Source organism: Pantherophis guttatus, chromosome 7, assembly GCF_059756535.1.
Source record: "Pantherophis guttatus breed Tessera chromosome 7, ASM5975653v1, whole genome shotgun sequence".
NCBI lineage: Eukaryota > Metazoa > Chordata > Lepidosauria > Squamata > Colubridae > Pantherophis > Pantherophis guttatus.
The window spans coordinates 43,188,020-43,214,257 of NC_142069.1; the positions used below are offsets into that span (position 1 = coordinate 43,188,020).

The 26,238-nt window shown below is 35.5% G+C and overlaps 1 protein-coding gene across 4 annotated transcripts in view; it reads right to left on the reverse strand.

Annotated features, from left to right (window-relative positions):
* The window catches only part of SYT1 (synaptotagmin 1), a 313,952-nt gene that overhangs the window by 56,170 nt on the left and 231,544 nt on the right, over nt 1-26,238 (reverse strand). For all 4 annotated transcript variants that reach the window (XM_034403845.3, XM_034403843.3, XM_087874077.1 and 1 more), the window contains exons 8-9: nt 22,221-22,388; nt 2,554-2,671 (exon numbers count right to left, since the gene is read on the reverse strand). In XM_034403845.3, coding sequence (XP_034259736.1) covers nt 2,554-2,671; nt 22,221-22,388 — 286 coding nt within the window. The remainder of the gene's footprint in view (nt 1-2,553; nt 2,672-22,220; nt 22,389-26,238) is intronic.

The window sequence follows — 26,238 nt, forward strand, 5'->3', positions numbered from 1 at the left end:
TAGAATTTGTAGGACTTCCACTTTCTGAGTGGTTTTCAGTTATGTTGTAAGTCAATAACAATGTTTTAGCTATGAAGGTATTTCGGATGGTCATTTGAAAGAACAGTAATTACTAGGGAAGTAGGGATATAAAAAACAATCTAATGAATATTATTTGGTTTCAAAGCAGATACTTGCAATGATTGTTTTACAATAATTTTTGTTGGGTTCCAGGACACATAGGTATTATGGGAAATGAAAAAAGAAATTATACAGCTAGGGAGAATTTGTTTGCTTCTGATGTGGCTGTTCCTTTACTTTTAACTCCTTTGGAAATCAAATGCGGACTTAAACGGGGGTTCAGAAATAAATAACAGACAGTGGGAAAATAGACATGCTGAAAGACACTTTATTTCTATGCTGATTTGGATGTTTTTTTGGGGGTGGGTTGATTGTCAGGATCAGGTGAAGCACATTCGTCTTTTCAGAGCCATTCTAGGTTTATTATACGTTAAGGTTGAGTCTCTAGAGAGGGGAAGAGGTACAATGGAACTATATGATGATGCTTGTGGAGCAGAAAAGAAAACCCTCATTCATATTCTTTGATACTCCTAGTGTTATAATAATGATAAAATAATGATTTTCTAACTTGTGTATTTGAATTCTTTCTTACCTACTGATATACTAGCTACTTTGCCATTCTTGAGGATAATTTGATGGCATTCCAGGATTGATGATTTTTTGGGAGATTAATAGAATGTAAAGATTGTTTTGATAAATGAAAATAACAGCAGTAAACTGGTGATGAAGTTTGCTTTGCTTTGCTTTGCTATTTCTCTCAGGAAAAAGATGAGCTTAAATGTGCCGTTTCCCACACCTACATCTCAAACTGTGTTAAATAAGGAGATTTGCCAAGGGAGCATACTCAAACAAACAAAATCCTTTGTGAAATGAGGAATCAGAATGCAAGTTTCTGGTCAAATGCAGGGGTAATCCCAATTCCTCTGACTTGTACTACATACTCAGGCATAACATCTGAATAGAAGTCTTCTAGATACAACACCAAGCTTCACTATCAGGATTTTACATGCCGCTCTGCTTAATATTAGCTTGTGCAGAACCAACAATGTCTTGGAACTGTTTGTATATCTACTTTGTTGACATTGCCCAGGAAGTCAGCAATTCTACTTAAATTAAAAGAATTGAATGTAGGAGGAAGAATGTGTCATCTCTATCTTCATAAGGCAGAATCTGGTCCCCTGCTGTGTTTCCAATATGCTCCCCACTTTCTTCTACATATTTCTTCCCCTTTTCTTCACAAAACAGCAGCTTCATTTCACATCCATTTTTTTTCATACGCTTTCACATCTTCCCACTCACAGATACACACAAATGCAACTCTACATTATTTTCTTCTGCTGATAATGGATTTCTCTGGTGACAGCAAGTGCTGCCAAATATGTGGGTAACATTAAGTTCAAACTCAATTCTTCACCTCTATCATGATGCACAACTTGCTCAGTAGAAAAACTAAAAAAAGCAATTTTGTGTCCATAATAAAATAACTTGCTTATTCCCCCGCCCTCTTCTATATATAAGACCTTGCAGTTTATTCACAATAACTTGCATGAAAATTTCCAAAAGTGGTCTTGGGAGCTAAGAAATGACTTCACTATTAAGAAAGGAGGTTGATATAAAAAAGATACTCTTCTGGAAAAATGTATGTTTATAAATAAGATTTCGCTAACTGCTGTCCTTTAGTGCTGGTCATAACACAACATTGGTTACTTAAATGGAAATGGTTGGACATTGATCAGACAGCAGAGTAATACATATAAAATTCCAGCAGCCAGCCTTCTGTATACACTGAAATGGAATTGGATAAAACTGGAATAAATACTTCTGTAAGATAACATTATGTGACAATGTAGAAAAATATGCCACCATCTCTGTCCCTCTAGTGTTACATGAACAATACTTTGAGAAAGAAGAACTATTTTATATCTGCCTACCAGAACTGCTAAAGGCAAGACATTAAACCAACCCAGTCAAAAATCCCTATGCTACATTGGCACTGTAATTCAATTACCGGTAACTGTATTTTAAAACTAAACATTTCCCCACATTCTTGATTGTGTTTTCAGTACTGCAATGTATTGAAGCATTCAAACAAAGCACTGGGTCTAATTTCTGGGCTGCTCTTGATAAGCACAGGTGAGGCATTATATAGGAACAGAGGTGATGTATATCCAATCTATTCAAAACTCACATTGCTGATTTAGCTGTCATATTGCATATACATTTCATTGCTGCATATTAACAATAACTCACATACTCTTAAGAACAAGAAACCATTAGGCATTGCTGTGCAGTGCTTCAGCTTTTAATTGTAAGACATGTTTTGTAATGTGTGGGAGTGCAAACTCAACATGTCCAGCTTTAATGAGGCACAGACTGGTGTTGTATTTATGTTCTGGAGCACCTCTTTGAATTGAATTGGAAGCTTGCATGGCCCCATTACTAAAAAGCATATCAGGTACATTTAGTACTATATGCTTCCTGCCATCAACTTACCTGATAAGCCTCCCACGTCCATCTTCTTCAGATTCTTTGCTTCTAAAATGACAACAGTCAGCTTGCCAGCAGTAGGCACATAGCGGAGAGAGAAACAGATGTCACCTAGCTTCTCTTGCTGCAACAAAGCAAAGGGAACTGTAAGTAGATATATATATCAGTATATTGCTTAAAACCAAAGGTTAACACATTTATTTTCTAAAACACTCTTGTAAAATAGTGACCTCTATGTTAATCTGTTAGGAAAACAAGGTATTTCAACATACATGAATTGCTTTGTTATAGCCTGAATCTGAATAACTAGAAAAAAAAATCTGCTCTTATTTCTTACCAGTTCCTGTTAAAAACACTGGTAAATTCAACATTCCATTTTTCAGGATTTATAAGTGGAGTCTTTCCCACTTCTGTAACAATGAGAAAACAAATCTGGAAAATACCTGCAAATATACATTTATTTAATTAGCAACTGTTAAAAGCAACTGTTAAAATTTTAATCTCTTTGCAGATGAAATTGGTGTATTACATTTTTAAAGTTTATAAACATGGAAGATTTTGTATGTAAAAAAGATCTCAATATTAATCCTGCTCAAATATCATCTTTGAATTGAACTTAGAAATAAGGTTCTGTGCCCAACTCAGTTTCAGGTAACACAAAATTATCTTCAACACATTAGACCATTGTTTCTCACCCTTGGCAACCTTAATATGTTTGAATTTCAGCTCCCAGACTCCCCAGCCAGCCAACTGTACTAGACATAATTCATCATCCTATTGATCTAGATCTTAATGTTTATAATAGGGCTTAGATCTGAGTAATAATTTGAATTGTGGCATACATTTTCATTAAACTTAATATTACAGAAATATTAATCATACGTTTTCATTAAACTTAATATTACAGAAATATTAATCAGTTCTTCCAATAATACTGTACTGAGGTTATATCTAAAAAGCTAGACAATTTGAGAATCAGGTATTACATCTAGATCTTCAATTTTATTTTTTATCACCTTTCAATGACTGTAGTTATTTTGTCTCTCACATTTGTTTCTAATATGTTAAATATACTAATTCCATAGCAATTTCTAATAGAAAAATGCAGTCATGACTTCTAAGTATGGCAGCTGATGTCTGACTCATTTCAAATTTGTATTTTTCTGCATCCACAAATGTGTTAATTGTTAGCTCACTGCTTGCTGCTGTAAATTATTAGCGACCCTTTTAGCACGAATGTTAGATTAGTTGCGATAGTCATCAGCACATCATTAGTTTTGTTGTCAGAAAACAGTGAACTGTACTGAGCCTTGTTATGTTCTGAAATAAACTGAACAGTTTTGAAAGATAAAATATCAGTCATAATTTAGCAAACAACACAAGTATTGTCCAAATAGACACAATGGCCTGTTCCAAATGTCAACATGAGTTCAGAGGTCAACTAAATATATGAGAATTTTCTATGGCTATGATGAACAATATTGCATTACTAAAGGCATTCAGCACACAAAGGTTAAGCAGCCATTGCAAAATGACAAAAACTTTCTATTAAATGCAAAAATGAGTATATCTGAGGCTGGAATGATAAGAACAAGAACAGACTTCATGCTGCTCAGTAATGATCATTAGAAAGAGTGCTGCTGTGATCTTAGATCTATGCTATTTTAGTGGGGTAAGAATATTACTTAAAAAAACCCCTACAGCATCAGGTTATGCTTAAACAACTCTAACTAGGCATTTAGGCCTCTGATCTTTCTTTGACAGGGAGCTCTCATTAAATACACTCATTATGAAGTGTAGTATGATTACACAATTACCTTGGGGAATATGATAATAAACCTCCTTGAAGACAATCTTTTGTATGCTAGAAGACAACTACACAAAAGGACAGATGGGAGTCTTCAATATCTTAAGGTAAGGGTGTGCCAGTAACCATTGAATCATGTGTCACCTCCTAAGGACAGTTCTCAGTTTCTGTCTAATTTTGCCTAATAGGTTTAAGTACAGCCAGGTTGTACATTATCACTGATCTTAATCATAAATACAAGCTGCCAACAAAGCCTGTTCAGCTGGACTCTCATTTCCATACTTTTCAGGTATCAGCTAAGACTGGATTATCTCATTGGATATACAACCGTGCACTCTCATAAATGGCTACTGTTTGGGACTTCTTATGGAAAATGGCAGATTGAAGAGATTGCTTAAAGTGGCAGCCCACACCCACCTATGTTTTGGGGGCACAGGCAGATTTTCTGGAGCAGAAGAATTCTTTGGATATTAAGAAAAATCCAAAAAATTGACCCACAAGTGACCTGCAAGTCCTCCAGACAGCCAGTGCTTGCAAGAGATAAATCAACATAGACAATAGAAAAATATAGAAAACAACCATCATGTGTACAGTATTTTGTTTTTTTGTAGTGTGGTTTCCTGAAAATATTATTTTTGCCTGAAAACCAAAATTAGAAACTATTTAGCACACTCACAATTAGGAAACATATTCTTTAGTACCAGCCCTCTTCAAATCAGTACTTTCTGAATTCTTAAGTACTGTATTCCGTGAATATTTAAATGTTCATAATCACTGCTTTGCTACCTTGCAAATGCCCCCTGTGGTTGGAATTCCACCCTACATTTCAGATTTTCCTATTGCATTTTATGAGCACAACCAAAAGAAGATGCAAAATCCTACTGCTAATGTTGCTTTATCAAGTACCAATCACAGCTACAGAACTTTCTAAATAAAACTTCTTCATGAGAAGAAAGTTCAAATGTGAAGAACCCACACAGATCATTTGGCTATCTAGTAGAAATTTGTTTCAATGCATTCTATGCACACATTCATATTTTTTTTTAAAAAAATGTGCTGTTGTCCCTACCCTGGTGATATATTGAAGGGCCTTAAAGACCTGGTCTTCACCACGGCCTTTGGAGAGAATAACTGATGCCCTGTTCTTTCTTTCTGTTCCCCTCTGGGCTAGTTTTATTTACCATTGTTGTTCTTGTGTTGTATTTGTTTTTTCTGTGGTTCTTTATTGTAAATGTTTTAACAAGTGTAAGCAGCCCCAAGTCATTGGGAGTTGGATGACATATAAATTTAATAATTTATTATTAAATATTATCAAATTGAGTGCTTAGAACTCAATGCTATATCTGTTTATATAATCTATTCAAATTATGTGGTGGTTAATATGCTGATATAAAGTCATGTACTTGTGGTTTTCAATGATAATTGAAAATTCCTGCCAGATTAAGGAACAGAGAAGCATCTCTCTAGGGGTGATTATTTCACAGAGGTGAAAGGTATTGTTATTGTTATTATGATTAACTTTCATTTTCAGATATAATTTAGTTTAGCCAATTGCTGGGATCACTGGATGGAAACTTCCACCTGGTGTTAGAATGGTCCTACTGGGAGGTTCACCAAGGTTAACTTCTTTCTTTTGAATGTTCAATTGCCAATCAATTCAATTGCTCCTTCTGCTTTAAGCAGCTTGATAATATACATAAAATTGCTCCCACAGAACAGAACATAAATGAATTCAAAGCTTTAATAGATCACACCAGAATAATTTTCTTCTTTACAAGAAAAGGTCAGTTAAAACCCACTGAGCCAGCAACTGTTCTGTTAGCAAAAGGCTCCAAGTGATTAACATTATGACAGAGAAAGATTTTTTTTTTACTTTTCCTATCCATATTCATTTTAATAAAAGGCAGAGACAACAATAAACAACAAAAAACCGTAAGATTCTCATTTACTTTATTATCCTTGGACTATGATTCATCCGGTTGTTTATGATTCTTTGTGAATCAATGAACAACAAAATATTTAAGCAGAGCTTCATTTTTAGTGCTAAACAGTTCTTCTATATATTTTTCCAGTAGATATTTGTTTTATTTTTAATGTCCCCATTTTTTCATAAAGCATCCCTTCTTTTCTTTAATTTTTGGAACCCTTTTACTTGCAAATATTTAATTGGGTTAAAAATTTCAGTTCAAAGTTCTTCAGACACTCTATATAATTTAATCCGTTAAATATATTCTTTACCTACACAAGATATTCATATGGATTTTTTTAAAAAAATTATATTGATAAGATGCTACAAGTTGCCATACTGTACAACTGTTCAACATTTATTTCCAATGCATCTTTGTCTGGAGCACAAACATGGACTCAAATTGAGATAATTTTACCATAGTTTTGATTGAACCAAGCACTGACATTGACATCCTTTCCTTAATAATAATTTCTACAATAGTTTTCTTGTTGGCAGCAGAAAATCTAAGTATTTCTGATGTGAAGTGATTCATTCTAGTACATTTCATATAGGTGATTCTAGGAATGCTCAATCTAAGTATTTCTGTTCCAGGCTTAATCTTCTCTTTCCTCATTTTCAAATATTCCATGGGATACATGATTTTCCAGCATTAATCTTTCCAGTCACATCCAGGAACATCAACAATTGGACGTCCTTTTGATTTCCCCTCTTCTTTTCTCTTAATAGTTCATTACATACTTTCCAACCTGGAGACTTGTCTTCTAGTTTCAGATTCACATTGTCCTGCATGCAAATGCCCATTTGGTTTTCTTGGCAGAATAATGGGACAGGATGTCAACTACTTTTACAGGTATCATTTTTTATACTTTTATAAACATAAACTTACTATTAATACTAACAAAATCATTATTTTATAACTTGCTTTTTTGGGGAACAGCACAACTTCAAGACTAAAAAAAAGAGGCACAACACAAGGAAGGAAAAGCAAAAAACAAACAAACAAAGCAAAAGATGAAATAAATGCACTAAATGAACATCTTCCTTGATATATTTGGTTTGGTTGGATCCAGAGGAAAAGGAGAAATGTTGCCAATGGAGATAAAGGTAGGAGGTGACACAAGCAGGTAACAATGGGAAATTATAACCCATTTTATAGTTATGATTGTATCTTCAAGAGACACTCTTAATTCTTTTTTTTTTTTTGTATGATAAACAGATGGTTAAAATAAAATACTGACTGTGCCAACTTGTTGAATTCAGTGCTAGTGATTCTAAATGGTTAGGGCACTTGTTTGTAAAGCAATGTATACAAGCAAGAATTGTGCCAATTGACTGCCTATAAAAAGTAATTGATCATTATGGTCATAATAGTTTGAGTAATTCATCTATCTGCCATATCATTCTAGTGTTATTCATAACAATTTAAACAAAGTATAGAAAACATACCAAAGCCAAGCCTGACCCAGGAAAAAAAAGTAGACCGATGGGAGAAAAGAGAACTAAACATGACTAATATCAGTTGAAAGTACTACATTTTAGTAATCAGTTTCCAAATAAATGCAATAAATTATCTCTCCCAGAGGCTTGGCAAAAAATATTGAGGATGGAAGATGTAACAATATATGCTTTATTTTTAAAGAAAGGCTTTTAAAGAAAGACCTTAGACATTAAATTGTTTTCTTTACTTTTTCTTCCTTTTGGGGGTGGGGTGAAGGATTAAAAGCTTAATATCCTCATTTCCTAAATCAAAAAGAGAAAAGTTGATTTACTACATTAGAAAAAGCAGATAAAATAATCAATTGAACTAATCCTCCAAAAGTATCTGCATGTTCCATTTCCATTGACTTTTTCAAATACACATATTCTTCTACCCAACAGCTTGCTATGCTTTAATTACTACATTTCATACCATTTTACTTCTCAACTTTTTGAATTTTTATCCAATCTTCTTATTAATTGTCTCTACATTTATGCCAGCCACTGTGCAAAACACAATTAACTTAATTTAAAATGAATGAGCCATCAATATTAGTCTTGACAGCATGAAAAACCTGTTAATGATAACATGTTGCAAGTCCGTAATGTAGTTTCTGCACACAACGTACATACATAGATACCATTCTATTCCCTTTCAAACTGAGAAACAATAAGAGAAATAAATTAAAGGCATGCAATAAGAAGGAAACATTATTAAATCTAATTTTTTACAAAAAAAATCACTATACATTCATCCATACATTCCTATCCTCATAACTGGTCTTTGTTTATACCATATCTGATTCACAATCTTTCTAATCTCTCCTTTTTCAGGATCTTATCAACTCCATTAAAACACAACTTTTTTTATTGCCTCCTTCCTCTAGATCTATTAACTCTTCTTTCATGCATCTATTTGACATTTGACCATCCTTCATTTTTTCTATGAACAAATCGCCTCAATGTGCTCATTTCATTCATTCACTTTTGTATTCACTCTAATTCTTATACATTCTTGACTTTCCTCTTTTTGTTTTAATAATAAAAATATTTGCATTAGATATTGCCTTCTTACTGCATTAAACTTATTTTTAGGTCTTGCCTGACATATCAAAGTGCTTATCCCCGTGTAACAAAATAGGTGAAAGCAGAGCTATTTTTTACTGTAAAATGTGAATAATAATACATGGGAGACTCTCTTTAGATGGTATGGGATTATAAAACATGATTACCTTCCCATAATTATGTACAAGTATATGGTGATTTTCACCAGGTTAAAGGTAATCTATCTTTTATTATATCAGCTGAAAAGAAGCAATAATTGGTTGTCCTTGCCTGATCTTTAAAAACCCTCTTGCCCAAAGCTATACAGTCATTTAAAATTTACTCAATGCATTTCATATTATCAAGATATTGCCTTGGAATTTTAAAAGTAATTGGAAACTACTTCTGCAGTGCTGAAAAAGCAGAGGCCAGAATCTCAGAAGCAAGGTAATATGTCTTTTATTGCCAAATCTATAGGAAGAGATCTTTCTTATCTGTACCTTTACTAATGGCACCTATCTCTACTAAGTGACTCAACGCAGAGTAAAATAACACAGGGGATTTCTTTTGTCCCTTAGATTTGATTTTGGATCCATCTCAATTCTAAAACCAAAATGAAGTGCTGAAACATACATTATTTTAATTAGATACAATAATAATACAATAGAAATGAGGAAACCTGCCCAATATATAACTTTCCTGTTCATTTATAAAATGCTTTATTAGATAAACACACGCAGAAACACATATATAAGTATGCATGTTTATTTTGTAAAAAAAAAACCAATCAGTTTAAAATATAAGTTGATCTAGTTATTAAATATAAAAAAGGGGAAAAAATAAAAAAATATAGTACTATTAAATACAACAGTTTTGAGAAACATTGAACCAATAAATAGATGAATAAGTAAATAAAACACAGATGGAATTATTCCAGAATGGAACCAATTTAAAGGGGAGCATACTTTTTTGTTGTAGGGAAATAATACTGCACTATTTCAGAGGTAATGTTAAACTGGTATCTCAAGTTTTTAGGATTCCTCCCTTCGTGATGCAATCTTGGGTAGTAATTAGAAATTTTTGCTTTTATTTGCTGATAAATCTAGCTCATTCTGAATGTTCCTATGCCATGATTAGTATTACTAATACTAATACTAGAAAGCAAAAATGGAAACAATCAATGACACCCCAAAATATTTCAGAAAATCTCCATAAACTTCATCAACAAGCAACTCTTGAATTACAATACAGGAGATGGTAGAGATAAGTCAGCCTGTGATAACTGGAGAAAGGGAGATAGGAAACAGTAATACAATTGCGCACAAATGCTAATATGCTTTTCCAATTATCTCTAACAGATCAAACTGCATTTAATCTCCTGCCTTTTAAAATTAAGGAACCTGTCATGTATAGACTTCATAGCAAATAAATGTGATTGTCTAATGATATTCTCCCAGCTCTGAATAAGGTCCAAATTAGATTGACCCCTCTCCAGGAGATGAACTTGCTCACAGTTCAAATTTAATTTAAGAGATGTACTATCTAGCTGTTCCAGTGATAGTGGCTATTCCTGTCGTGATCACAATGTATTCATTGCTACCAACCTGTAACTGCATTTTTTAAAAAAAATAATCATGTATATACTATAATTCACATCTGTTTGTTTCATAAACTGTCTTTTTTTAAAAAGAAATTCAATGTAATATACATAATGCTATCTCATTATAGCTAAAAACAAGGGCAGCAAGTGCTCTCTAAATTTCATGCAACTTATGTTGAGCTTTAATATAAATAAAGTAAAACAAAATTTATGTATGCACATTTTTGTGAATGATATCATATGGGAACATACAGTATCTTTCATGGCAAGTTCAGTTAAAAATCAATCAATCAATCAATCAATCAATCAATCAATCAATCAATCATCAAATAGAACTGGAAGGGACTTCAAGAGCTTCAAGTCCAACCCCTGCTCAGACAGGAGACGCTATACCAGTGATGACTAACCTTTTTGCCATCGCGTGCCAGGAGAGGTGGGGGGGCGGGGAGGGTTGTGCGCATGTGTGCCCACACCCATAATTCTATGCGCCCTGCCCTGCGTGTACAACCCCCTTCCTCCCCCTGGCTCCTGGCACACGATGGCCTGGTAGGCCTGTTTTTCTTTCTTACCTGGCTCCTGATCCTCTCTATTTATCTGGGAAGGGCGAAAACAGCCTTTCCCACTCCCTCGGAGGCTCTCCAAAGGCCTGAAATGGCCCATTTTCCAACTCCCGGTGGGACAGGAAGTGACATTTTTTGTTGTCCCCAGCCTCCAGAGCCTCTCTAGGAGTCTCTAGGAGTCCCTCTAGGAGTCTTTAGGAACCTCTCTAGGAGTCTCTGGAGGTTGGGGACAGCAAAAAAGTCACTTCCTGTCCCACCGGGAGTTGGGAAATGGGCCATTTTAGGCCTTTGGAGAGCCTCCGATGGAGTGGAAAAGGCTGTTTTTGCCCTTCCCAGATAAATAGAGAGGATCTGGAACCAGGTAAGAAAAAAAACGGGCCTTCCCCCCTCCCCGGGCCCTCCGGAGGCAGGAAACAGCCTGTTTCCCTACTTCTGGTGGGCCCAGAAGGCCCGAAAATCAGCTGGCCGGCGGGCGCATGTGCCTCAGAGCTGAGCTGACATGCCCACTGATATGGCTACGTGTGCCACCTGTGGCACGTGTGCCATAGGGTTGCCATCACAGCCCTATACCATTTCAGACAAGTGACTGTCCAGTCTCTTTTTAAAAACCTCCAGTGATGAAGCACCCACAACTTCTGATGGCAAGCTGTTCTACTGGTTAATTGTTCTCACTGTCAGAAAGTTTCTCCACATTATTGGAGAATTATTATCTCATTGATTAGTGTCCATCTACTCTTTTCTGTCCTGCCCTCTGGTGCTTTGGAAAATAAGTTGATACCTCCTCTTTGTGGCAATCTCACAAATACTGGAATACTATCATGTCTCCCCTAGTCTTTCTTTTCTCTAGACTGGTCAAACCCAAATCCTGCAGCTGCTCTTCATGTGTTTTTTTCTCCAGGTCTTTAATCATCTTAATTGCTCTTTCTTGCATTTTTTACAAAGTCTCACCATCTTTTTTGTAATATGGTGACCAAAACTGGATGCAGTATTCCAAGTGTGGCCTTATAAGGCTTTATAAAGCAGTATTAATACTTCATGTGATTTTGATTCTATGCCTCTTTATATCCTTTATCAAAAAGTGTATTAGATTTTTTGACTGCTGCCACACACTGCTGGCTCATATTTAAGTGATTGCCCACTAGGACTCCAAGGACCCTCTCAGAGTTAATGTTTTTGAGCCAGGTTTCACCTAATCTGTACTTGTACTATTGGTTTTTTCTGCCTAAGTGTAAAACTTAACTCCACATTAGATTTCATGTTGTTGGATAGGACCATTGTTCAAGTCTATCAAGATCTTTCTGGATCCTGAGCTAGTCTTCTGGGATGTTGGCTATTCCTGCCAGCTTAGTGTTATCTGCAAATTTGACAGTTTTATAGTATGGGCATGCTGCTATATGGATATATCTACAATATTAAAATTAAAAATAAGATTAAGCTATTTTTATTCTGGATAGATTTCTGAGGATACAAGCTCAAATCCTAATCTAATATGGAGTGAAAGAAGCCTAACTGAGTTCAATTCAACCTAGGAGCTCCTGCAAACATATTCTCCTTGATTTTGGTCAAATGATTTATTTATTTATTTGTCAAGGATGTATTAGGTAATAAGTATAAATTTAGATTGGATACATAAAATAGATACAAATAGAGGAAACATTAGATAGGCATGCTGGTGCTCTTATGCACACCCCTTACAGACCTCTTAGGAATGGGGTGAGGTCAATAGTAGGCAGTCTTAGGTTAAAATTTTGGGGGTTTTGGGATGAAACCACAGAGTCAGGTAGTGCATTCCAGGCACTGACCACTCTATTGCTGAAGTCATATTTTCTGCAATCGAGTTTGGAGTGGTTCACTTTAAGTTTGTATTTATTGTGTGCTCGTGTATTGTTGTGATTGAAGCTGAAGTAGTCATTGACAGGTAGAACATTTTCAGGTATATAATTTTATGAGCTACGCTTAGGTCATATCGAAGGCGGCATAGTTCTAAGCCCAGAATTTCAAGTCTGGTGGCATAAGGTATTTTGTTGTGAGCAGAGGAGTGGAGGACTCTTCTTGTGTTAAACATCACTTTAGATCTGTTTGTTTTGATAGCAGTCTAGGGTTGCACATATCTTTATTCAAATACACAGTTAAGTGAAGTATTCTCGAACACTTCTATGCGAAATATCACGTGTCATTTAGTTCTAAGAGCAAGTGAAACAGCTCAGTGTTTTAATTTTGTTCAGGTTGTTTATTGCATTAACTCCAATGTGTTGTGTACATTCATCAGAAGCCTGTTGTGGCTTCTGGAATTGCTGATTGAAGCTTCAAAAGATATATTGCATTGATAAGAGAAAATCATAGCACCTCAAAGCACTAGCTTCTTTTTTATTTATTTCTTGTATTGATTTAAATGATTTTTATTGCCACTCAATTTTCAAGTAGTTAACACTGTATGGCTGACATGTGGTGAAAAACATAAAAGAGAAGTTAAACAAAACACACAATACAGAATAACAAAGCTAAACCATAACATATTCCAAAATCACAGTTATTATTTGGACTGGTTAACAAGGTTGGAGCTACCTTAATATTGGGAGAAATCTATTATGTGGAGCAAGGTTGTTGAGATGCATCAAAATCACTTTATAGACTCTTCACAAAATCAACCACATTGCAAAAAGTAATAGAAACTGTTATTTGAGAACACAGTTTCCCCATTACATTATCCTAGTTGTAGATACCATTTAAAACCACACCTTGATTATCTCATTTCTCCCAGGTACTGCAGGTAATATTGCATGTAGAAGTGATTTGTGCAACCAGCTATATATCTAAAGCTGTCTTCATGAGTCCAAAGAACAATTCAGGATGAAAAAATATTTGAAACAAACAAGCTGGAATACAATTTTTTACTTAAGTAATAGTGTACATCTCTTGCAGAGCCATAAATAACCTTAAGTGACTGCTGCTTAGCAGAAAGCTTCAGACTATTTTATAAACAAACCAACAGATAGAACTAAGTCATTGTTTATCATATCTTTTCTGCCACTGCATTTATTCATACCTCACCTTAACAATCGGAGACGTTTAGCTATATAAAAAAAGAATGTTTAAATGTGTTAAAATCTTTTGACCTCACTTAAAAACATAAAAGTGCAAGGACGAGAAAAGTAAAAAAAGTACTGAATATACTGAACGTGGAGATTATAAAAATCATATCATATATATTTCTTTTTTAAACAAATGCATGACTCTTTAATATATTATTTGGTTTTTAAATAAAATGTCATTCTAATTTAAATATATTATCCAGTTTCAGCAGCAATATTCAAGCTTCACTTCAGCTTATATGTTATTTACTGGTGCACAGCGTGTGTAATCTAATGTTGACTAAAACCTTAGAATACAAAGAGCTTAATATGTCAACAGTAATAAAAGTGAAAACCTGAATTCAAGTAAGCAAGAATATACTGTCAAATCTGCCTGAGACTTTTTACAAGAAAAATCCAAAAAGGAAACATCCTGATGCAGGCCCTGTCTATGAAGTTCCATCTGGTAGGACCCAAAGAGAGCCTTTTCATGGCAACCACCCTGTGGAAGATCACCCACCCTGATGTTAGAATGACCCCAAATTTGTTGGCCTTTAGGAAGTCCCACAAGACAAGGTTGTGCTATTAGGCTTGGAGATGGCATCAGAGGTGGGTTTCAGCAGGTTCTGACCAGTTCTGGAGAACTGGTGGTGGAAATTTTGAGTAGTTCGGAGAACTGGTACTAAAAATTCTGACTGACCCCACCCACCCTCATCTATTCTCTGCCTCCCAAGTCCCAGCTGATCGGGAGGAAATGGGGATTTTGCAGTATCCTTCCCCTGGAGTGGGGTGGGAATTGAGATTTTACAGTATCCTTCCCCTGCCATGCTCACCAAGCCACAACCACCAAGCCATGCCATGCCCACCATGTCACGCCCACAGAACCAGTAGTAAAAAAAAATGAAATTCACCACTGGATGGCATGGATGGAGCAGCCTGCAAAATAGTGGGGTTTTCATGAGCTTTGAGCTGTAGATGGGATTTCCCTGAGGTTTTATATTTCTATTTAATTGTTTTAATATGCTTCATGGGTACTTTTTGAGATTGAATCAGCAGTACCCAAACATAACCTCTGGAAGCTAGGAATCAAAGTTTAAATACAAATTGAACATAAAGAACTGTTTTAAATCTGCTAGTAATTTCTCCAGTTTGGTAAATGTTTCATTTATTTAGTCCAATTTCACGAGATAGCTCAGCCATTCCTAGCTTTGTGGACTGATATTCCAAGAGTCAGGAGAAATCTAAAGTCTCTCTTTACATTGGCAAATTATGTTATGCATAAGCATAGTAGAGCTATCAAGTAAGTCTATAAATTAGATTTCATAGTGCTTTACAGCATTCTCTAAGCATTTACAGAGTCAGCATATTGCCCCCAATGATCTGGGTTTGTTTTACTGACCTTGGAAGGATGAAAAGCTAAGTCAGCCTTGAGCCAATCAGGATTTAACTCCTGGCAGTGGGCAGTGAGAGATTACTGCACTTTTGGCAGTAACCTCTCACTCCTAAGAGTAGCAATAATCAGTTAACAACCAGATACTGTCCAGAAAAGACCTATTTTTACCAGATTCTGTAAGGCTTTAACCCCCTCCCCTTCAAGGCTAACTTCTTTGGGGAGGCTTTTTAATAAGACTAGGTAAAATAATACCTCCTGACATCAAATCCAATCACATAATGTGGGACGGGGACAATGAACAGCTTCTCTGGGAATGCATATTTTGAATGGGTCATTTCTGATTGAAGAAGGACGTTCTGCAGATACCTAAATGCTACAATTATTTACAGTAAAATAAACAGTAAGCACTTTTCATTAACAAAGTCTAAAGTCATATATTTCATTGACAATTACTGCAGAAATAGCTAAGTGATAGAGAACATATTGAATGTTCATGTTATAACCTTTTTCTGTGCTTCTAAAATATCAGGTTAGCTGTGGTTGAAAGCAGAACACTACTAGTCTGTGTTGTTATTCTAAGGATCCTCCCAGATAAATTAGGACTAAATTAGGACTGAAAGATCAACTTTTATTTTAGATGGTACACCTCTATAAATCTATTTCAGAATATTTGCACAGAATATTTCCTTTTATCCCACAGCATGTCTAAAACTATTACAGCAATTTACAGTGGGAAACCAAATTTTGCTCTTTTCATTACTATGCTTTATGTAAGGTATTTTTTTGTTTAATAAATATATTCTGTCTATTGCAACCTGAGTGCAAAGCACTTTAAATGTCAGTTTAGCATGTATCTAAAGGAAAAATACAAAATTAGATAGTTAGTATGGTAATCACTGACATGGTCCAAATTGGCATTTAGAAACTAGCAGAAGGACTCTGAAGAAAATGACTAAGGTTTCTTGTTCTCAAACTTCTCTCATTTTTTTTTGCCTTTAACCTTTTGAAGAATGCATTTCTTTTTCCTATTACCTTTGTGATAATTTGATGGTGGTAAAAGGAGTCTTCTCCAGAAGACTGAAAGAAAGAAATGTTTAACTGAATTTGGAGTTTAAACGCTTATAATGCCTACAAGGCCTTATCTTCTTTAACTTTTGTACAATAGCAGCAGTAGCCAGATTGTAATAGCAGCACTCTTTATAATGCTGCTGTCCTTAGAATAGTAATTCACATAAAATGGGTTGTGTAGAGGTGGGATGGAACTTTGAAGTCAATTCTTTGCTCCCAGCCCATGTGAACCTTGATAACATATCCAAACATCAAAACAAAACTTACAGAAAATGGCAAAGTCCAATTTGTATATCTAATATGCTTCACCGGCATAATGTTGCTATTGTTTGATGCTTTACTAAAATTAAAGATTACTTAGCAAATCAATGAGCTTTATACTGTACCATTTGTACAGTATATGTACAATATTGTTGGTTAAATAAATTAAACAACAAGACATTAGATTTGTAAACTCCTTTGCTTCAAGAGCTCAAATTGTTATCTGTCACATAGAATTTCATTTCAACAACTATCCAGTAAGCTGAGAGATAATACTGATCCAACATTCTGCTAGAGGTTTCCATGAGTGAAGGTGGATTTGAATATGCCCTCTTGGTCCTAACCAGCACCAAGGTTAGATATTATATTGCATATCCCAAAGGTGTTTTTTCAAAAGGCAACTGGACTTTAAACTGAACTGAAGAAGCTGCTTGGATGGTGAAACATCTTCAAGGAAAAAGCCTTTGGAAACTGTGACCTGGATGACTGAGAATCTCCATAGACATTACATTGTATACTGTTTTCTTTAATTGCTTTTTTAAAAAAAACCCTATTTAACATAATCTGTCATTCAAATACAGTATTTAGCTTTGTACCAAGGGATTCATAGGGATTTTACCTCCCTATCAGCTCCAGCCAAGCTAATGGCCACAAATTATAAGCTCCAACAACATTTGGAAGTGACAACATTGCCTGCTATTGTTTATATTGCAATCTATTAACCAACAGTAATTTGAAGAAGTAAAATGTAGTAAGTAGAAATCATATACAGTATGATATTAAGGAGGCTAAATGAAATCAAATAACATGAATTCATTATTTGTTGTAATCTAGTCTTCTGCAGAGTATGACAGTTTCTTAAAATTCATGGAAGTTAATAAATATATATATTTGCTTCTTATCTTTAAAGTACTTTAAAAACATCAACACTAATTTTTTGTACATATGTAGGAAGATGAAAAATGCCATAAATTTGTTTTATAAATTTACTTGGGTCATTTAACACCGAGAGCAGGCTCCCATATCACATTAAAAACCCATCCCTTGATTTTAATGCTGACCCTCTTAAGAAGTGGCCTGAAAATAGGCCGAATTATCAATGAAGAGGGCAACAGAATGTCAAATCTTTTTGTCTTGTAGGTCAGTGCATTGCTCATTAAAAGTAAATGTTATTATGTATAGCAACTGAATTAGCAAAGAGAAAAACATAAAGAGGGCGAAAAATTAAGTAATTAGAGGTGATTAAGTGAATGGCCAAACTGTCATTAGAAGGCTTGCAAAAGCTTTTCCCTTAAGGTCACAAATGTGAAAACTACACAACCTGTAACTATAGGGCAGGGGTCAGCAACCTGTGGCTCTGGAGCCGCATATGGCTCTTTCAGCCCTCTGCTGCAGCTCCCTGTCATTCAAAATATGCGTCACAACCACTAGTATGCGACATCAGCTGGCACGCGATTTATTGAGCTTTTTAACCCTGGTAGGCCAGCCATGGATAAATCCAAGAAAAGAAAAGTTTCAAAAGAAAACAGAACGTTTAATTCAACTACATATGCTAGTTTTGTGGCCGCTCAAGAAATAGTCAGGCACAGGAAGGATTTTGTGGCTCCCGGTGTTTTTCTTTTCTGTGGGAAATGGGTCCAAATGGCTCTTTAAGTGTTTAAGGTTGCAGATCCCTGCTATAGGGTAATCCTTTCTGACGTATTTCCTTACCTAAACAGAATGATCACAGATTGGCTAACCTGAGGAACTGCCTGCTGCTTTGCTGAGGGAAGGGAGGACAAACAAAACTGTGAACCATGAGGAGATTTAAAATTTTAGCCTCGGTTTCAAAGTAATCAATTGCCATTTACTTCAAAGATATTTAAACAGAGAAACAGAATGTCCAAAGGCAGGCAAAAAAGCTGTGGGAGCAGGAGTGACTTCTGATTTCCTGCTGGCTTCCCCATTGAATTTCCTGGTGAAAATCTGGCAGGGAGCACTGGAAATCTTCCTCCTTTCCTTTCCTTTCCTTTCCTTTCCTTTCCTTTCCTTTCCTTTCCTTTCCTTTCCTTTCCTTTCCCTCCTCCCTTCCCAGCAAGCATTCCCTGCTATTTGAGGCAGGGAGCAAGGGATTGAAAGACTGTCTTGGAAACTGTCATGAAATATTGGAAATGAAGAACATGTGAGCATTGCAGCAGCCCTATAGTTCACCAGCAGCCAGTATGGTACACTGAAGCAGCCACAAATTTCATTCCTTTGGGAATTATGGATCCTGGATTTTAGCCCATTTGAAGAACCTTAGGTCAAAAATTGTTGCCCTATGATGCACCATTCTGCCCAATTAAAAGTCATGATAGTTTAGGTTTTAGCAATATATAGATATAAAATGAAGAAAGAAAAATTCTCCATAAAAATGTGTTTTAGTGTGAACAGACTGTACGTTTGGTTTTTTTATGACAAACATTACATTCAGTAATTAAAAAAAGAAAGGAAATGAAAGTCTGTTATAAAATGTCTTTTCAGTAATGGAACATAATTACATTTGTTGTATAATTTGGATCGAATCCAGTAGCTTAGGGTTTTAAGTTGATTTTAATTATGTTTTTACAATAATTAGTGGGCCAGGTTGTGGTACCATGCTGTTGAGCACTAACAAGCCAAACACATACCCAGTGATGCACATCTGGCCTCAGCAATCTTTGCATGAATTTTTGCTGTTTTGTTTGGGTAGCTCATGAGATTTTATTGTCTCAATATAACAGGCCCATCTTGCTGTTTATCACCATACATTTCATACAGAATACTCACAACAGAATACCTGTGGCTCATATCAAATATAGTCAACCTAAGATGGCCTTTCCTAATCCAGTGGCCATTATTGCAGCCTAAAATTGGAAGGAATATGCAGGCCGTTGAATTTTAACTTCCTGCTCACTACAGGGATCCAAATAAAATTATTAGGTAGATTACTGTCCGACTGCTTGACTACATATAATAAAGGGAATCCCATCACCCGGCCAAATTTCTTATATCATTAGGATGCTTTTTTCTAATTTTCAATTTATCCATATTGTTTAATGTGCTGCATTGAGTTTTGGGTGGAATATGTTATAAGGATGCCATCAAGTTCAAAGACAAAAATAAAGATGAATTGATCAGAAACTAAGTTCTATCAGAAAGGTGGAAGGAGTAGGATATGTTTAAACTAATTTGAAGACAGAAGATATATGGTTGATACAGAATATCACCCATATATCTTCTAGTATCTGAAGAGTTATCATGTAGATCAAGATCTATTTCTCCAAACTGCAGGCCATTGAAGAATGACTTTACACGAAGGTATATTCTGGCTGTATTGGAAAAAGCTCCTCACCCCTAACAATATGAAAAGATTGGCAGTAGAATTAATTGCTTACAGAGATTATGGAGTATCTTCAGTGTAGTTAGACAAGCATAAACTGTACCTTTTGAAATGGTTCATGAAAAGTACAAGCATAAGAAAAATCTCCCTACAAATGGAGACATTGCATAAATATCTTATGAATTTTATTTTTGTCTAGTACAATTTAAATCTCTATTAACAACTATGTATATAAGCATATGATAAATCAACTTTGGGTAAATATTTGTTCCTTCAGTATTCTAAAGATAGATTATTTCATCTACTCCTAAATACCTATATATGAACTCATACATATATTTCAATCAAGCTGCAGTTGCAGTTGTGCTTTTTATAATTCTTCAGGGCAATATGTATCCACTTTTGGAGAAGACCAGCCAAAATTCAGTTGTTCTGCCTCTTTTTTGGAGGGAGGAGGTCTTTTGGCATACTCATTAAGCAGTGAACATAATGCTTATTTATTCCTCCTGTTATTTTAAGTATATATTAAGAAAACTTTCTTTTAAAAATTGTTTAGCATCATTTTCCAATGACTTTCTAAACATCAGTCTTTCAAACATCATCTTAACTATTATGTATTATTCACATGGGACTGAATTCAACTGCCATCATTCCCAATAAATTTTGTCATTGATCTAGGCTACTGTCAAGCCTAGAATCTCAGAAGGAACATTAGTCTATTTACTGCATTAGTTTCCATAAGGGAGGCTTTTTTTCAGCCCATATTTCTTCTATAGCTTAGCCCTAAAAGATTCACCTATATCACCACAATGTGCTATAAATAAATATGGAAATTGAGCCTTAAGGAAGAAATGCCAGTAGTATATAATCAAGATAGTAGAGCTGTTTTTGGCTCCTTAGTATATTCAAAGCTCTATTGGTTCCTGAAAAGAGCCTTGATAGTACAGGGGTTTAAGGCACCCTGTTATTAAGCTTATTAAGACCAGTTGCCTGCAATTACTGCAGGGTTCGAATCTCGCCAAGGCTCAAGGTTGACTCAGCCTTCCATCCTTTCTAAGGTAGGTGAAATGAGGACCCAGTTGTGGGGGCAATAAGCTGACTTTGTATAAATATACACAAAAGGATGAAGGCTATTGCTGAGCACATTGTAAGCCGCCCTGAGTCTTCGGAGAAGGGCGGCATATAAATCAAATTAAAAAAAAAATGATTTCTGATTAGAACAAGAAGACAGAGAACTGGTACACATCTTATAAAAAGATAGACAAAGAATCAAGCACTGGAAAACACTTTCCAACTTACTAACTATTTGAATCCAAATCTATCAAGTATCAATAATAAAAATATTTTTGGTTAACTTTACTCTTTATATTATCTATCAGGTTTCCAACGTTCGATTTGAAAAGGGGGAAACAAAGAGAAGAAGTGATGTAACACTACCTGGTGTAACAGAACCTGTCATATTGATTTTATTTGAAACAACATTTGGTCAATCAATCAATCATGTTCCACATATATAGATTTTCATCTAAACTCAGGCGACTTTTAAGAAATTACCTACCGTATATTATACTATCTTAGCTACATGTAACTTCTATATGAACTATCTTGCCTCAATAAGTGAAAACTTTCCAGGAGCCCAAGAAATGAGCATTTCCAGCCTGAGTCCCAGATACTTTTAAAAAGAGATGCCCAATATTGGAATAATAAAAGTCTCAAAGCAAAGCAATTCCCTGGCACAGGAGCAGACTACTTGTAGGACAGGAGTTGCTACCCTGAATGCATGCATATTCTGTGTACATCCCCTGTTCATTTGATATATAAGTATTGCTCTTCTTTATAGCCATGATGCTTAAGATCAAAACATTGCAGCTAAAGGTATGCAAATTTCATTTTGTCTGTTACATGCCCTAGCTATTCATTTTTATCCTTTTTGCCCTTCTAATATGTACAATCAAGTATTTCTTTAGTTTGTTTTGTGCTATGGATTTTCTTCATTTGAAAAGACCATCCTAAGATTAATGAATGAAACACGGAAGCCGAGCATAAAACTGAATGAATTCTAACAAAGGATATAGTTCTCTCACCTCTTCTTTTTCAGCACTCTGCAAATCTCGCCATTCTTCAGTCACATGACCAAAATCTACAGTGTTCATGGCAACTTTATATTCTCCAATAATATCATGCTTAGAAAAGCGGTCAAAGTCATATACTGCCATCACTAAAGTTTTTCCTCCCAGTTCAGAATACGGCACCTAAATTAGAAAAAGAGAGAGAGAAAAAAGTAGCCACTTATAACATCTTTAAAAGTAAGTATGCCTTGACTGCAATTCAAAACCTTTCCTTTATTATCTGCCATCCCTGTTTAACTGAAAGTAGGGAAAAGGCATATTTTCTTGCAGAGGCCTTTGATGACATTTTTTAATGGCCGCAATACAGCAATCCATAGAACAATGTGGTAGCTCATTCATCAATCAGGAAGTTTTGCCTGGAGTTCTAGTAGTTACTCTCCATCATGAAGCTAAAGGCAAATTATCTGCCCCAGACACATAAGCTTTCAATACTGTAGGAACTTCCCTTCAATAAATCATGCTGTCATTTCTCTCTTCCCAAAAGTTATAGGATGATAAAAAAAGAATAGATGTTTTTTTGCTGCCTGGTACAGAATAATTAAAAACTTGATAGAGGTTTTTTTGAAAAGAATTTTATTTTTTTCTCTTTTTCATCTTGCTAATGATGAGGCTTGTCCTTTACCATGATATGTTGCTGTATATTTTGGAACAGGAGGCCATATTCTGGATTATTTTCCAGCTGTTCTCTGCTATAGAGCAGAAGGGTTGTTATTAGTAATATTACATTAAGAAGAAGATACGCAATTGATGCATCTTTTATAGGTTTGTAGGGCAAAACTTGTTTGGATCTGTACTCAAATCATTTTAATGATTTTATTTATTTTCAAATATGAACATTTCCTTTAACTGTATTCTTAAAACCAAATAAATGAAGCTTTTAGCCTATATTCTTCACATTCAGTAGTGGCCAAAATTGTGAAATTTTTTTGGGAAAAATGTATTTTCCTAAAGCTAGCTAATAACACCACTATTTTTGGGAGTAGTACCATAAAATTATATATCAATGGAAAGATAATTTAATCAAGAATGTAATACAATAACTTTTATGAAGGATTTGCTTTTAGAATATCAGTTACAGTATAAAGAAGAAAAATGAAACACGTAGAAAAAATGAGATATACAAAAATTATCACATCAGTTAATACTTAGTTGGGTAACCCTTAGCATGAATTATGGCCTTACAATGTCTTCCCATGATGTGAACCAAGTCTTTTAGTTCGGCAGCTGTTATAATGTGAAACCAAGATTGAATGATTGCTTCTATTAACTGGATTTTATTGCTGGGTCGCTTCTGACCAACAAGTTTCTTTAGTTGGCTTCATAGATTTTCAATTGAGCTAAGATCTGGGCTAGTCCCAGGCCATTCCAGCAGTGGAATATGATTATCTTGAAACTCCCCAAAAAAGAGGGGTGTTATTAGCCATCAAACCTATCATGCCAATAGACAAGAAAAAAAAAAAAAAGGAAAAGAAGAATCTGAATATTATCTGGTCTGGCAAAAATGGTATAAATGGTTAGAGGGAAGTGAAAAAAAAAGAGAAGAAAGAAAGAAAAATTGAATAAAAGAAAAGATATCAATAGAGTAAAATAAATTTTTAAATCAAAGATACGAGATATCAATAAAATAATATCATTATATAAGGTGAGAGAAATATTGTATATTGAAGAATATAGGATATTGATATTGTAACAATTCAGATATTATAGGTAGATGTTATAAAGATGATGTTTGTTGTAAATTGTTTTACTTGCATTTATAAATGTATTATGTGGTTTCTTAAATTAATAAAAATTTAATTTGTACATAAAAAAAAAATGATTATCTTGAAACTCCCCAAAAAAGTTATTAGCCATCAAACCTCAAAAATATACTTTTCCCAAAAGGTCTCCACAATTTTGGCCTCTACTGTATATTTAGCTTTTATTTGTTTTCAAAATGGTTCCGTTCTTGTAAATTTTGTCATTTATAATGGATGAAAAAAACCTTCAGATTTAAAAAAGGAAAAACTTCTATTTAAGATAAGCAAGAAATAACATCTGTACATTAATGTACATGTCTGCTGATATTATAGAAGGATACTAGAACTTTGATATTTGTAGAGGCAGTGACTGGATATTTTTATTTATTTAAACTTAGTTTAATTATTAGTTTAGACAAAGAAATGTTATTTTTGTCAGCTTTTGAAGCATCCCAGCAAAACGTTTTTTAAGATATACTTCATATAGTAAAACCTCTAAAATTATTTTAGGATCAGGGAAAATATAGAACTTTACCCACCGAAAGAGATGGAAAGTAATTCTGATTTGCTCTTTTTTAATGTTATATTCTGTATGTTTTAAAAATGGTGCTGGATAAGTATATAAAGATTTCATTGTTATGCTTCTTAACAATGCATACAAAGCAGTTTATGTGACTGTGCTGAAAAATTTCCTGGCCTATAATGGACCTGGCTCCAAACCTTCAGAGAAAATATCAAGTTTAAGGCTTCTCATTATTTTTTGTGAATATCACTAAGTTTCTAGCAGCTACAAATTCCAGTTTGAATCTCATTTCCACCTTGAAAAGGCTAGGAGGCTTAAGGAAATCATTATTTCACATGGTGTTAATAACCCTCAATTAACTGCCACACAGTACATGGAACCATGTACTATAATACTAATACTAATATAAATACATGTATATAATAAAATTAGTCAGGTGCTATTTTCTTTAAGAGGGAATAATACCCCATTCCCTCCAATAGGTCTAATAGAAAAGGAATTATTGAACAATTCTTTGTTTTGCTGTATTTATTAAGTTCCTTTCTAGGCAAATTTATAACCCATCTCCCAATCAGGTCAGCTTTCATAACAGCCAAGCAGTCAGTAGGACAGCATCACAATATATTGTTGTTTTTTAATAAAATCAATCAGATTTAAGACAATATTAAGGAAAGATAGAAAGTAGCAAGGTTCCTCTTCCTCCAGCCATTGCGGGTCTGACGGGTGTAGAGTTGCTTGTCCCAGGATCCCTAGGGGTCACTGATTTGGCTGCCACTGCAAAGCATTGTGGCTGATTCACACGTGGCCGGAATTCCCGCAAGCCCACTTCCAGTTCCACTGCCGCCTTGAACCATTCCAACAGCTTTGGTGGTAAGCCACGATACACACATATCTGCCTCACCTCTCTATCCAGTCCAGACCGAAACTGGTGTACCAGTAACCGTTCAGGCCAGGAGCGGAGTCGCCTGGCTAAGGTGCGAAACTCCTTTACGTAATCTTTGGCCGGGCGGCCTCTCTGTTTCAAAGCTAGTAGCTCCCCTTCCGTTACTTGGACCCTTACACTATCTTCAAAATGTCCTCTTAAAGCCTCCAAAAACAAGCCAACACCGGCTAACTCTTTCGCGTGTTCGCTATGGAGATCTGCAACCCAATTAGCCACCTCCTCGTGCAGAACAGCAGTGATGGCAATAACCATAGCCCACTGCGAAGGATACATACGACCATATAAGTCCATATGTCTAAGTATCTGACTTAGAAAAATGGACACCCTGTCAGCACTACCGTCAAAAGAGGCTTGTATCGGGGGAGGGCCCCACAGTTGCTGCGGTTGTTGTGGCCACACCCCAGGTAGCCACATAGGCGGATTACCAGCGCCTCGGGCACCTTGCGGATCCCTCTCCTCCATCCTGCGCTGGCTGGCTTGAGTCCATAGGCCTGCATGGCCCGCCTCCCGACCCCCTGGTCTGCGGTGTGCATCCTGCTCTGTCTCACAGGAAGCCTCACCTAAAGAAGGGGTTTGAGGACCTGGAAGCTGCTGCTCTGTGGTCCTGACCCTGCTAGTCCCTTTATCCACCCGTAATTTGGGACTTGCTAAATGGAAATGGGGTTCAGGGCCACTCCCTCCCCCCTGCCAGGAGTTAGCGGGTTCCCCTCCTTCAATCCAGGGTTGCCATGATACTGCATCCCGAAAGCTGGCTTCTCCAAACTTCTC